The sequence below is a fragment of the Macaca nemestrina genome, chromosome 5 (genome assembly GCF_043159975.1).
Source record: "Macaca nemestrina isolate mMacNem1 chromosome 5, mMacNem.hap1, whole genome shotgun sequence".
NCBI classification, from domain to species: domain Eukaryota; kingdom Metazoa; phylum Chordata; class Mammalia; order Primates; family Cercopithecidae; genus Macaca; species Macaca nemestrina.
Genome location: NC_092129.1, coordinates 68244681 through 68259631, shown reverse-complemented (window position 1 = coordinate 68259631; position 14951 = coordinate 68244681). Strand labels below are relative to the sequence as shown.

At 36.3% G+C, this 14951-nt stretch overlaps 1 protein-coding gene across 2 annotated transcripts in view; it reads right to left on the bottom strand.

Annotated features, from left to right (window-relative positions):
- Positions 1-14951, bottom strand: part of LOC105489001 (TGF-beta activated kinase 1 (MAP3K7) binding protein 2) — a 90928-nt gene that overhangs the window by 34636 nt on the left and 41341 nt on the right. For both annotated transcript variants that reach the window (XM_011753555.3, XM_011753557.2), the window contains one exon: positions 5813-6003. In XM_011753555.3, coding sequence (XP_011751857.1) covers positions 5813-5914 — 102 coding nt within the window. In that variant the 5' untranslated portion in view covers positions 5915-6003. Of the gene's footprint in view, positions 1-5812; positions 6004-14951 lie in introns of those variants that run through there.

Here is a 14951-nt window from a genome sequence, read left to right as displayed (position 1 = left end):
CCCTTCCTAAAACCAACAACTTAAATCTCTCATGCTACAGAAATCCTTTTATCCTACTAATAACTCTGAATTGATACATAGTAATTTTTCAAATAAAGTTGAAAAACTGATCACAATCTTTATCAATGATTCCTTATTAAAATTAGATCTTATCTTTTGCCAAACCTGATTGGTGCTTTTTGCTTTAAGTTAAATTTATTGCCATTCGAAGTAAATTCGTCTTCCTTCTTAGCCAAAGCTCAGAGACTTTATCTTCTTCTCACCTCCTCTCTGTCATCATTCTCAAATTAAAATTTACATTCCCTACCAAATTCAATTCCACACCTCCTTTGTAAAAGTTTAATATTCATATTTAGTCTTTCTCTTTAATTCTCTTGAGCACTCAAAAATCTTTCCCTTTAATCCTTTGTAATCTCTGTAATTATTCAATATGTTCATATTAAAAAGCAATATTCTAGCTCAGCTATGCCATAATTTATGTGCACTCAAATTATTTACACTCTACAGACATTACTTTCTTATCAGCAAAACATGAAAGAACTTACAGGGGTTTTATAAGGTTACAAGAGGAGAAAATGAAATGTACTTTTTATTAAAATTTTTATTTTAGAAAATTTTAAACATACATAAAAGTAGAGAGGAAATATGATAAACTCCCACATACTTATCACCCATCATTTTTCATTTGATATATATGCCTCAGCTACTCCCCCTACCACAACTAGATCAAGTCTCAGACATCATCTCGTTTTCATCTGTAAATACTTCAATATGTACTGTAAGAGACAGGGACTTAAAAACATAACCACAATGCCATGATCATACCTTAAAATAATCAATAATCCTTAGTATCACCTAATATTCAAATAGCATTAAATTAAAGCATAAAAATGTCTTTGTACAGTTAGCTTAAATCGGGATATAAATAAGGCCCGCATATTTCATTTGGCTGATAAGCCTTTTAAGGTTTCTTTTAATAACCAGCCCATCTCCTCTTTTAAAATATTTTCCAGTCATTTGTTTGTGAGAAAACTTGGTATTTGTGTAGCAGAATTTCCCCTATTCTGGACTGCACCCCGTGGTCAATCAATTTCCCCTGCATTTCATTGTAAACTAGTAGTTATATCTATGGATGTGATCAAGTCCATGTTTGAATTTTTGGTGACCATCATAGACGTCCACTGTCAAATCACACAAGGAGACACAGGAATGTTTGCCTGTCTTTTTGTGATTTTTAAAACTGACTGGTAGATTCAGATGTTGTCAGCTGGATCCAACTAATGATTTTTAGCAGCTATTGATGATCATTGCTTAGAAACACTATTTCATTAGGGGTGCTAAACAGTAATACTGCAATGTTCCAATTGTAAGATTTTGGCCAGGCACAGAGGCTCACACCTGTAATCCCAGCATTTTGGGAGGCCAAGGCGGGATAATCGCTGGGCCCAGGAGTTTGACACTAGTCTGGGCAACACAGTAAGACCCTGTTTCTAAAAAAAATTTTGTTTTTAATTAGCCAGGTATGGTAGTACACCTGCAGCCCCAGCTACTCAGAAGGCTGAAGTAGCAGGATCACTTGAACCCAGGAGGTTGAGGCTGCAGCGAGCCACGATCATCCTACTGCTGCATTCCAGCCTGGGTGAGAGTGAGACCCAGTCTCCAAAAAAACATAAAAAGGATTTAGTCTTCATTCTTAGCAGCAATTCTTCCTTGAACACTTGCTCTCTTCAACTGTTTGGTTATGTTCTGCATAGAAGAGGCAGGATAAAAAAATTCTTTTCACCAGTTGCCAGAATAGTAAATTTGGTCCCTAGGAACCTCCAAAGGTGACTATGATTTATTTTTAGTATCATTATAAACTCGTGTATCTTTAATATTTTGATGTGTTTCAATCACTTTTGGTCATTATATCTCCTCTTCAGGTTACTGTGAACAGCTTCAAGTTGGCTCCTGGATATATGACATGAATCCAGTAGTTTTTCAAAGCTTCTCTGCTTTCTGATATGACAAGATGTTCCAGCTCATCATATGCATCTACTCCAGACTTGGAATCAGCCATTTCTCAAAGAAGCCCTGGTTACTTTTAGTGAGAAAGGGTAGAGGACTCTCTTGGAGTGTATCAAAAGGGGTGGAATATGAGTTTTTAAAAGGTGGAAAATCACTGCTTTTTGGTATACAGCCACAAATCTGCATTCTCTTCAAAGCTATAAAAAGGTCTGAATCATTAATTCCAGTTTCTCTTTCATTTTTCCCCAAACTCCTGCACAGACACAGAAATTACAGATAGTATCAAAGTATATATACCCTACAGCATTCATTCACTCCTTTAACCAACATTTACTGAGCAAGGAGAAAGGAATATGATCGCTGATCGCCAAGAATCTCACAGTCTAGTGGAGGAGATTAACGTGAACACAAATGAAATGCAGCATGGTAGGTGTTATCATAGAAATATGGGTAAGGACGATGGGTGAAGGTCATTTGAGAAGGTTCCACTAAGTACATGGCACTTAAATATTAAGTGTTGCATATACTGAACAATACTTATTAATGCAATACTTTGAAAAGAAATACCAATTTTAAACTTACAGATTCGATCGTCCTGTTAAGAGAATTTAAAAACAGTAAAAAATTCAGTTAAAAAATCAAAGTGAAAACTATGCAATATTTTCATATTCTTCTAAGGTTTAAGATTTAATTATCAAATATAAAAATCAACTTTAAAGATACAAATTACACCTGCTGGTTATAAGCTATCTTAGAGAATTCACAGTAGAAGGAAAAGATACGAGTAGTTTCAAAAAGAGGGAACTGTGCAACAGATAAACTTAAGAAGAGAACAACAGAGAATAGATACTTTTGTTCTCTTCCTGACAAGCAAGATGTCTATAAAGAACATGTACACAGAACTGGTAGCACGGCATGATCCCTCACTATTTTTAAAAAGTTCTGAACCAGTATACTGTAGGAAGGGTCTGTCAGAAGAACAGAAACCCACCCAACTGAGAAAGGAAGAGCAGCCCCAAAAGAGACGCTGTCATTTAGAGGTAGCTTAATTTGCCTTTTCAGTTTAAAAATATTGCTCTAAATTTGGGGAAACTTGCACCCTAGTTGTAACCACAGAAGAAGGAGCTCTTCCTATGCCTTTCTTGTCAGATTTCTTGTTATATCAGCTAAAAAGTACATTACCTGGATACCCTAAATTATTATCAACTCACTTTTAAAAAGTGTGGTCTGTTTCAGGCAAGCAAAATATTTCATTTTAGTTAACACGAGGTGTTGGGAAGCATGCTAAGTAGAGGAGTTTGCTTCTGTAAAGCCAGATTAACATTGTGAAGGTGATATTACTAGATGCCCAAAGGAAATGGAAAACCATTCATTTCTTATTTTTGGGTTAAAGCTGAAAACATGCTTAATTATTTTACTTTTAAATAGGTAATTCATTGACACAGGTTAAAACAATAAAAAAAGATAACTGTTGAGAAGTCTGAGTCCTAACTCTGTCCCATCTGGCCTGTTCCCTCTGGCCTACTATGGATAACTATCTTTTATTAATTTCATTTTTAATTCTTCCAGTATTTCTTTATGCAAACAGGGACAAATACATGGGTGTGTAGATATTTATTTGCCTTGTTCTATCTATATACTCTGCTCCGCATCTTGTTTTTCTTAACACGTACTGGAGATTTATATTGTAAGAGTGCATTAGAGCTCTTTTTTTTTTTTTTTTTTTTTTTTTTTTAAATATTTTAAAGTAATTCTACAAAAGGCTCTATGTTTTACTCCCAGTTAGGGTATTTCAAAATCTCTATACCTGTACTATATGTAGGGAAATGTTCTGGACAGTTCTTTCAAAACGAAGTCTACAGAAATTTATCGAAGAACTTATAGTTATCTTCCTGTTAGTTTTTAAATAACCTACTGAATAGCATAGCTTTTACCACAAAATTCTCTTTTATTTGAAAAGTTAGGGAGAAGTTACTTGGGTTCTAGGGGGGAGACTATTTTTCCCCACTATCTCTGCTCCTTTCCCACACTTTCTTTTAACTTCTGACTCCATCCTTATTACATGTTTTTATTCTCTCTTTTTCACATTCTATATTAACAAGTGTAAACTATTGATTCATTTACCAAATATATATTATGGGCTTTCTGCTGTTGTTATTCCTTTTAGAACTGGCTGCTAACATTTATTGAATACTCATTATGAATCAGTTACCCTATTGGTTGTTTTACCTACATTGTCAGATTTAACTCTCTGTTAAGTTTTTTTATTCCCACTGTGCAGTTGAGGAAATGAAAGTCAGAAAATGAGGGTCAGAGAAGTTAATTATGTTACTGCTAGTAACTGTCAAAACTTGAACTCAGTCTGGTTTATTGCCAAAAGATATGCTCTTAACCATTATACCATAAGAAAAGGCATTGCTGGTGGGAGAATTCCATGCAGCTCAGGATGACTAGAGCATACGGTATGAAGAGGAAGGACTGGACAAAGATTAGGGTGTAGAAACAGCCAGGATTCCAGATCACAGACCTTGTATGCCCTAGTCAAGCTATATGAGCGTCATTCAGAAGGGCACAGGGAACAATCAACAGGTTTTAAGTGTGTGAACAGCTCTGCACTCTGGCAGAAGAGGATAGATTGGAGAGACCAAAACTGGGTTAGGTAAAGCAGGTAGACCAATTAAAAGGTGATAACGGTGATAAGGGTGTGAACAAAATGTAGTCATTTAATATAAAGTATAGATTCAATAAAAATTTCATATAATTTCAAACTTTAAAAATCACTTCAAGAGTAAATATGCTTGACTGAGCCCCAGATACTTTTTTTTTTTTTTTTTTTTTTGAGATAGGGTCTCTTTCTGTTTCCCAGGCTGGAGTGCAGTGGCACGATCCCAGCTCACTGCAACCTCTGCCTCCTGGGTTCAAGCAATTCTTGTGCTTCAGTCTCCTGAGTAGTGGGACCACAGGTGTGGGCCACCACGCCCAGTTAATTTTGGTATTTTTAGTAGAGACAGGGTTTTGCCATGTTGGCCAGGCTGCTCTTGAACTCCCGGCCTTAAGCAATCCACCCACCTCAACCTCCCAAAGTGCTGGGATTATAGGAGTGAGTCACAGCACATGGCCCCAAATACATTTCTGATACAAAGATTTTCAGTTTAATAAAACAGAAAGGCACAACTATCATTCAATATTTGGAATTGTGAATTTCTAAAACTGGGTATACTAAGAACAATGTACAAATTAGAGGGTTAGTGATATTAATTGGAAAACTTACAAATTAAATTTAAAAATATAAAAACAGACTTTTTCCCCACTTTGGAATTGGGACCTTAGGCATTGTCTAGTCAAACTCTTTTATTTTACGGATTAAAAAAACCTAAAGCACAGAGGACATATTCTTTATCAGATATGCTTGGGGTGCCCATTTAGGATTATAACCCAAGTTTCCTGACTCCTTAATCATTTTTCTCACTTTCATACTAAGATCTGAAATTAGCTCTTCTGGCAGAACAGGTGGGAGAAAAGTTAAGACAGCTCATATCTAGTAAGTACAGAGATTATCAATGCTTTACATTCAGATCTCATTTAACTCTCACATCTACTCTACAAGTTAAGTATTATCTATACTACAGATGGTACAGAAAGCTCTATCTTGCTAAAGGCCACATGACTATCAGACACCAAAGCTTATCTCTTTTCATCATAGTACACTAATACCAACAAGAAGATAACCTAAAAGACCTTTTCTTCCAATGTTTAAAAAAAAACAGGTTTGTATTAACAAATTCAGAAATCATTGAACACTGACCTGTAACATGCACCTGGATACAACAACTTCAGGTACTTCAGGGAATTTTTGTCGCAGGTCATGTAAAACCTGAAAATCAATTTGGTGGCTTCCTTGGGCCATTCGTATATTGCCTGATCAAGACTATTTGTACAGTAGGCAATTCTAGGCCTTAGTGGAAATAGTACTCATCTCTTCTGTCCAAGCATTTTCTGTGAAAGAAAGAAAAAAAAATTTTAATGAGAACTGATTATAGAAGGATTATTGTGGATTTAAAATTTCAGTACAAAAGAATATGTGCTTTAGCACTTAACATTATAAACTATAAAAATATTTAGACCTAAAGTGCTTTCCATATAGTTATACTATCTTTTTAGTATAAACTCTGATGGTAAACTTTTATATTGTCTAACTCCTATATATTTATATGCTCTATAAATGGCTAAGCCAAAAAGCATTCAAATAAGAAATTACTGTCAAGGTTGTCTTCCCAGAGTCTTTTAAAAAGGGAGAAGGAATAGCATCACTGATTTTTTTCTTAATGATTACCTCGAGGTAAGTAATCTAAATTCTTAAAGTTTGGATACTAAAAAAATATGTTATGACAAATGACTCTGTTTTGTCTAAAACTTAATGATTCAAAACCCAATGCATTCAATATTTTGCTTTATTTTTCAAATATACTTAATCCTTAAATGCACAATCAATTCATTCTCAGGAGCTTAGTAGCATTTTATTACCTCTGCTTCTATTAAATCAGTATTTTAAAAATACTAATATTTCTCAAGGGGTTTGACTTAATTGGCTGAGCAGTGAGCAGCCTGGGTATATGGAGTTTTATAAGATCCCAAGGTGATTCTAACGTGTGGTCGAAGTTGAAAACTACCTATCTTATTTTTATTCCTGTTGTTTCTAATGTAAACCATGTTTAATGTTGAAAAATCTTTTGGGGATATAAATAGAAGGTAAGTACATTAACTTAAAATATTAAGACATTTAAAATCATGCTATTTGAAGACACCTTTCATTAGGACAAATTTCATAAGAAGACAATCTCTTTAAAACTAATTTCTTATTTGTGGTATTTCTCTTTTAACCTCATTAACATAAGCCTAAAAATACAGGTCTATATATTGCATTAATGTAGGAATTCGGTCTCTTTTATTATTGTGTATCTAGCACTTCATAAACAGTCTTCAGCATAATAGATATTTAAAATAGTTTTGAGTAGATTTAGTTATAGAACTCCTCAGTGCTCAATAAAATAAATGCTCACTTAGATATCATGCACAGTAATAAGCCTTTTAGTTTTTTATCATCACTTGATTAAATTGTACTTAATTATTCTGTCTGTGTGGCTTTAGCTTAGTTTCATCTCATGTATAAAATCACTGCCACATCAAATTATTTGCATTATAGATTTTCCAAACGTTATTTCTATGTAAACATACACACACAATTTTCGCATTCAAAAGTAGTTTTTCTATAAATGGGTTGCAGGAGAGAAAGTACTAGAAATTAGTAAGTGACATTTTAAAATAATTTAAGTGGTGATAATCATGCTATAGAACTGCTCATTTTAAGGAAGCCTTCCTTGACTCCTATCAGCTCATTTCTCCCCCTTCCCCCAATTTTGGGCTAAAACTCCTGGAAAGGATTGTTTATATGTTAAGTGTCTTCACTTCCTCCCTCCCTCCTAATCTCTTTTAAACCTACCCCAGTCAGGCTTTCATAGTTTTTCTCCACTGAAACTACACTTACCAAAGCCACCATACACTTTCAGTTTATGAGTTCTCAGTCCTCAACTTACTAGATCTCTCTGTAGCTCAGGACCCATTCAACCACTACTACCTCATTCTTTAAACAATTTCTTCATGTGGCTTCTGAGGTTTATACTCTTCTGGCTTTCCTTCTACTTACTGGCAGATTCTTCTAAGTTTACTTTGCTGGATCCTTTCCCTTTTCTGGACATCTGAATGTTGATGGCTGGTAGAGTTCAGATCTATGGCTTCCTTTCAACTATATCTACATTCCTCTTCAAGACAATTTCATTCAAATATATTGCTTTAAACAATATCTATATATTGGTGCTTGGCATATTATTATCTCCAACTCCAATTTCTTCCTTGAGACTAACATATCTAACTGGCTAACTGATATCTTTTGTGCATCAACTTAGTTCAAGCTTGGTTATGTCCAAAATCGAACTCTTAATTCCTCCCCCATCCAAATAAATCCTTTCCCAGTCTTTTCCATGTCAGTAAATGGTACCATCATTCATCCAGTTGGTCTTTCTCTCATCCCACATCTAATCTACCATCAAGACTTCCTTGCTTATATATAAAAAGTGTTCTGAATCTAACCAATTTTTCCCAGTTGTTACTGCTCTTGTCCAAGCCACTATGATAATTCATCTAGACTACTACTGCAAAGGCCTCAATAGGTCTCCTTGCACCTTCATTCTTTTTGCCAACATACTACCTCTTCCCCTGCCCCTAGTATTTTCTTTACTGAGCAGAGTGATCTTTGTGAAAAGTAAATCAGAGTCATCATTTTCCCTGCTCAAAATAACAAGGCTATCTATCTGGCTATCTACCACCCCTCTAACTTCATCTTCTACCCTCTCCTTGTTCCCTCAATTAAAATGGCAGTCTGGTGATTTCTCAAAGAAGCCACTCTTGTTCTTTCCTTAGGGCTATTGGATTTGCCACTCCTTTACTACTGGAACAGTTTTCCCTTAGACCCACTTGCATGGCTCCCTTCTCTTATGTCATTAAGAATGTTGATCAAATGTCACTTCTTCAGAGACAGTTTCCTTGACCAACCCCTCTATCTAAAATAATGCCATAACTCTTCCTATCTCCCACCATTGCACCCTCATACTGCTTTTTCTTCATAGCCTGTATCAATACCTGTGATATATTTTATTATCTCTCCATCCGCAAAACATTAGCGCAACGGGATCAAGGACTCTGAAGTTCATTGATCTATCGCCAGGATCTAGATCATTCCTGGTTCACAGAAGATGCAACACATTTATTGAATAAAATGAATATTTTATTATAAGGTTTCTTTATAGTTTCTTTCTACAAGGCTTCCAAAACATATTTCAAATGATCTAGATTTGAAAAAAAAAATTTTTATACACAATTTGAGGGAGAGGCAAATAGTCTGAGACACATTTTTATTATTTAAAGGAGGATGAACCCTGAAAACAAATTTCAACATATTTCATTATTAAAACATATACTGAAATCTCTCACCATACTTGCCTGCTTTTCTAATAAAGACTATGACTTACACAATTGATAACATTCTTCAATTGTACAATTTTATTTTATGGGTTCTACTTCCTGTAATGGCTGAATAACGCCTACCAGACCAAATCTCTCATGAATAACAACTATAAACAGCAGAAATGCATAAAAAACTACCTGAAGGCAGAAACAAATTGGGGGAGGGAAGAAGAAGGGGTCAGCACTTGGAAGAAGGAAACAGCAAGGGTAACTTTCTATTTTTAATGGCTTTTACTCAGAGAGCAGGTCCCAATTAGTTTGGGTAGCTAAAACTCAGATAAAAAACCTGTAGTCTTACTTGCTTGATGAACCAAAAAGGACAGACGATGGCACAATCGCAACAGCTGAAAGCTTAGTGAGTAGATCACAGGAAGGAGAGAACCACAGAGAGGAAGCCCTAAATTCTGTGCATAAACCCTGTATATATCTTTGATCTCCAAACTATACATACGTATGACAAATTCCATTCAAGCAGCAAGGATAAGGTTAAAATAACTGAACTGAGATTTCAGAGCTTATACTTTAAGTGTAGTCAAGTTATCTGGCTTGAAACAGGTAACAAACCAAACACCAGTACTCACTGGAGGAATACAGAATCCAGAGTCTCTACATGGCATTCATAATGTCCTAAATAAAACCCAAAATTGTTACACATAATCAGAAAAAAAATGACCCATACTCAAGAGAAAAGGCAACCAATGGAGACCAAGCCCAAGATGAGCCAGCTGCTAGAATTAGCACATAAGTATTTTAAAGCAGCTATTTTAACTATGCTAAAGGATATAAGTGCAAATATGCTTGGAACTCTCAGCAAAGAAATGGAAATTATACATATATAAAGCAAATAAAAAATTAAGAACTAAAAAATAAAATATCTGAAAAACTTCACTGGGTAGACTTAACCATGGATGGGAAATGGCAGAGTCAATGAACTCGAAGACAAAGCAATAGAAATTATCCAATCTGAAGGATGAATAGAAAAGTGACTATGGGTAGTGGAGAGGAGAGAAATAGAACCTTAGGGATCCGTGGTAAGGTATCACAAGCTTTAATATACCTGTAATTGGAGATTCAGAAGGAAAGGGGAAAAAGAATGAAATAGAAAAAAAATGTGAAGAAATTAGGGCTAAAAATTTTGTTAGTAAAATATATAAATTTACAGATTTAAAATATCAGCAAATCCCAAATAGAAAAAAACAAAGACTACACACAGGCACAAGACAGTCAAACTGCTAAAAACCAAAAAGAAAATCTTGAAAACGCTAAAGAAACAGAATGACAACAATTCAAGTGAATGATGACCTCTCATCAGAAACAATGGAGGTATCAGAAGATAGTGAAATGACGTAATATAAGTGCTGAAAGAGGAAAAAACCAAACTGTCTATCAACCCACATACTATATCCAGCAAAAGTAAACTTTAAGAGTGAAAGCAATATAACTATTTGAAAATGTAGCCTTTGTGGAGCAATAAGTCATTTGTAAGTACAGCCCAAACACATTACTGAAACAACTGGTATTTACTACATTTCAAAATAAAAACCAAGAAATACCTTATGAACTTACTCTGTAAAATTATTTCTTATAATAAACAGACACACATTTCCTAGGTTAAGATGCAAAATAACCCCTCTCCTGAGAAAAAGAATAAAGAAATCATACTTTATAAAATGTTCGCAGCAATAGGTATAAAGTTTTGGCATCTAAACTTCCACCAGCTAAAATGATCTAGGAGGGTTAATTCCTTAAGGATTCTAAATAGCAGAGTACATACAGTACTACAAAACATAAGTAAACATATTGGAAAGGTTTATAAAATGTGCCATATTCTTTCCTTTCTTAAACAATTTTTGATTTCTCAGTAACTACAACAGTGAAGAGTACTAGGCACTGGTTAATGGCTCACTCAGACTACAAGTTATGCTTCATATTCAGTGCAGTTTATCATGGTGGATGTTTCTAGGACCATAAGAGTATACAAAAGCTAACTGTTTAACACGAGACCATGTCTCCAGATTAAAAAAACAAACAAAAACAAAGAATGCGACTGGATATACAGGTTTCATGAAAATTCTGGGCATTTATGAGACAACTAGATAAGAGTATTTAAAACTGGGACTATCATCTATTTATCTACCAACCATACATTTAATGAGTGCCTAGTATGCAGGAGATACCACGTTGGAGATAGTACAAGTATTAGAGTCAACGTCCTTGCCCTGCAGATCACAGAAATTGCTAGGTTAAAGGCACACAAATACAAGCTTATAATTTAGATAACTATTTTAACTTGCCCATTATTTTATCTTCTGTCTACCTTCTTCTGCACTGGGTCTGCTGCCTGCCATCTCTCTTGTGGCTATCACAGCCCGTTTTTATCTCTTTCACATCATTCCAAAGCAGAGCATGGGAACATGGTACATTAGAAAAAACTGTAGAGAGCAAAGATCAAGAAAAATAGGTAGGTCCCACATCATGAAGTGCCTTTAAAATTGGGGATTTTATCTTAAGAACAATGGGAAGCCACTGAAGGATTTAAAGCTCAGAGGTAGGAAAGGTGACATGATGAAGAAATCATGTGTGTATAAAAAATGGCTATCGTATGGAAAAAGGGTTAAAGAATATATGAGAAGACCAGTTAGAAAACTACTGCTGTAGTTCAGCCAGGAAATGGTAATAGCTTGTACTGTGGATAGCAATGGAGACTAGGTAGAGAGAAGTGGAAAACCTTAAAGGATATTTAGGAAGTAAAAACATATACAAATTTGGTGATGGATTAGAAATTGGGGTAAAAGTGAAGGAGGTGTCAAGGTTGATTTCTGATTTGCTCAACTGGACAGTGGTCTCATCTCTGAATTAGGAAACAAGGGGAAAAATCAAAGAGTACAAACAAAGAGAAGATTACAGGCTTGTTTCTGAATCTGTGGAATCTAGGGTACCTTTAAAACATCCAAATACAGATATCATACAGGGAGTTGTGATATACGGGTCTAGCGCTCAAAGGACAGATCTGACCTGCAGAGAAAAATGTGAGAGGCATCTTTGATACCGGCGTTAATTAAAACCTGAGTGTGAATGAGATAATCCTACCATATAATTTAAATATATCATTAGTTATATTATAGATAAAACATTATATAATAATTATTAGTTTTTTCACAGTGGTCAACATTCTATCCTCAAAAAACTGAAGAGTATGTTTAAAGATGGATTTTCAAATCTCTTAATGAATTTTCTGTTCAGAAAATATTTTAATGTGGCATTATCCTGTAATGAAACTTTAAAACATGTTTAAGAAAGAAAACATGTCAACAGTTTAAAAAGCCAGCAAGTGCTACAAAGCTCATCAGGGAAACTTTCCTGCCTCATGTCTCTACACCTTTGATTCCTACCTATTGTTGGAGGTGGGGCTTGGTGGTGAATGAATCATGGGGGCGAATTTCTCATAAATGGTTTAGTGCCATTTATGAGAAAATAAAGATTTAGCTTTATTTTATATACCATACCTCTCCACTGCTATACTCCTCGGCCCAGTTGCTTATTTTACAATTTTTGTTTAATCAATATTAAAATACATTTTTCCCCCTATAAATACTGTTAGCCTAGATACTTAGTCAATAATGAGGGATGGACTAAATCTCCAAGGTACCTTCCTGTAGTGGTACTTAGGGAAGAAAAGTATAATTTTAATTAAAAAAAACTGTAGAATATTAATCATATGTGACCAAAGCTGGTATTCAACCAAGTCTGATAAAATAACAAAGCTCTTGCAATTCTAACACTAGCGAAAATGGGGAGAAATGGGAGGGAGGGGACAAGGGAGAAACATGGCTATTGTACTTAACTTATAGATTTACATTAGATATATTATTTTCTGGAAAACAAGCTGCCTTGATATTAAAAACAAAACAAAACACCAAAACAATGACTATAAAAACATGGCAAAGTCTGTCAAAGATTGAAGCTAACTGCTCTTGACTAGTCTCCCCTTTCCCAGTACACCAAACCAGATGGGATAGTTTTCTAAAACTTTCCAAAAAAAGGTAATTTTTGTGTAGTTTAAATTGTTCCAAAGTCCAGACAAATTTCACTTTTCAATTTACTTTAAAAGGTTATAATATAGTTTGGGTATTATCTCCCCTAAATCTCATGCTGAACTGTGATTCCCCGATGTTGGAGGTGGGGCCTGATGGTGAATGAATCATGAAGGTGGATTTCTCATAAGTGGTTTAGCACCATCCCCTCAGCGCTGTCCTCGCGATAGTAAGTTCTTGTGAGATATGGCTGTTCAAAAGCATGTGGCACCTCCTGTCTCTTGCACCAGCTCTATGTGATATCCAGGTTCCCCCTTTGCCTTCTGCCATAGCTGTAAGCTTCCTGAGGTCCCACCAGAAGTGGAGCAGATGCCCAGCACCATGCTTCTTGTACAGCCTGCAGAACCATGAGCCGATTAAATCTCTTTTCTTTCTGAATTACCTAATCTCGGGTATGTCTTTACAGCAATGCAAGAATGGTCTAACACAGAAAACTGGTACTGGGAATAGGGCACTACTATAAAGATACTTGAAAAATGTGGAAGCAACTTGGGAACTGGGTAACAGGCAGAGGTTATAAGAGTTTGCAGGACTCAGAAGAAGACAGGAAGATGAGGGAAAATCTGACAATTCTTAAGAGACTGGTTAAAAGGTTATAATCAAAATCTTGATAGTGATACGGACAGGGAAGGCCAGGGTGATAAAAACTAAGATGGAAATGAGGAACTTATTAGGAACCAGAGCAAAGTCATCCTTGTTATGTCTTAGCAAAGAGCTTGGCTGTATTGTGTTCATGCCCTAGGGATCTGTGGAAGTTTCAACTTAAGAGTGATGATTTAGGGCATCTGACAGAAGAAATTTCGATGTGGCTTGGATGTTTCTAACAACCTATACTCAGACGTTGGAGCAAAGAAATGACTTAATGTTGGAAGTTATATTTAAAGGGGAAGTAGACCTATAAAAGTTTGGAAAACATGCAGTCTGGCCATGTGGCAGAGAAAGAAAAGGCTTTTTCGGGAGAGGAATTCAAGCAGGCTATGGAGTAACCACTTGCTATAGATTGGCCTGACTAAAAAGGAGCCAAGTGCTAACAGCCAAGACAATGGGAAAAAGGCCTCGAAGGCATTTCAGAGATCTTCACAGCAGCCCCTCCCATCACAGGCTCAGAGACCAGGAGGAAATAATGGTTCAGGCGTTCAGGCCCAGCCCTGCATAGCTCAGGACACTGCTCCCTGAATCCAGGCGGCTCCAGCTCCAGCTGTGGCTCAAAGGGCCCCAAGAACAACTTGTGATGCTGCTGCTTTGGAGAATGTAAGCCACCATAAACCCTGGCAGCATCTATGGTGTTAAGCCTACAGGTGTGCACAGTCCAACAGTGAAGGAGGCTTGGCAGCCTTTACCTAGATTTCAGAGGATGTATGAGAAAGTTTGGGGGGCCAGGCAGAAGCCTGCTGCAGGGGCAGAGCCCTTACAAAAAAACCTCTACTAGGGCTGTATGAAGGGAAAATGTGGAGTTTGAGGCCCCACAGTCTCCATGGGGGAACTGCCCAGTGGGGCTGGGGAAAGGGACCCCCATCCTCCAGACCCTAGAATGTTAGGTCCACCAGCAGCTTACACCTTGTGCTAGAAAAAGCTGCAGACACTCAACTCCAACCCATGAGAACACCTGTGGTGGCTGAACCCTGCAGACACAGGCAGGGCTGCTCAAAGGCCTGGAGGTGGGACATGGAGTCAAAGGAGATTATTTTGGAGCTTTAAGATTTAATGACTGCCCTACTGGGTTTTAAACCTGTATGAAGCCTGTACCCTCTTTCTTTTGGCCAATTTCTC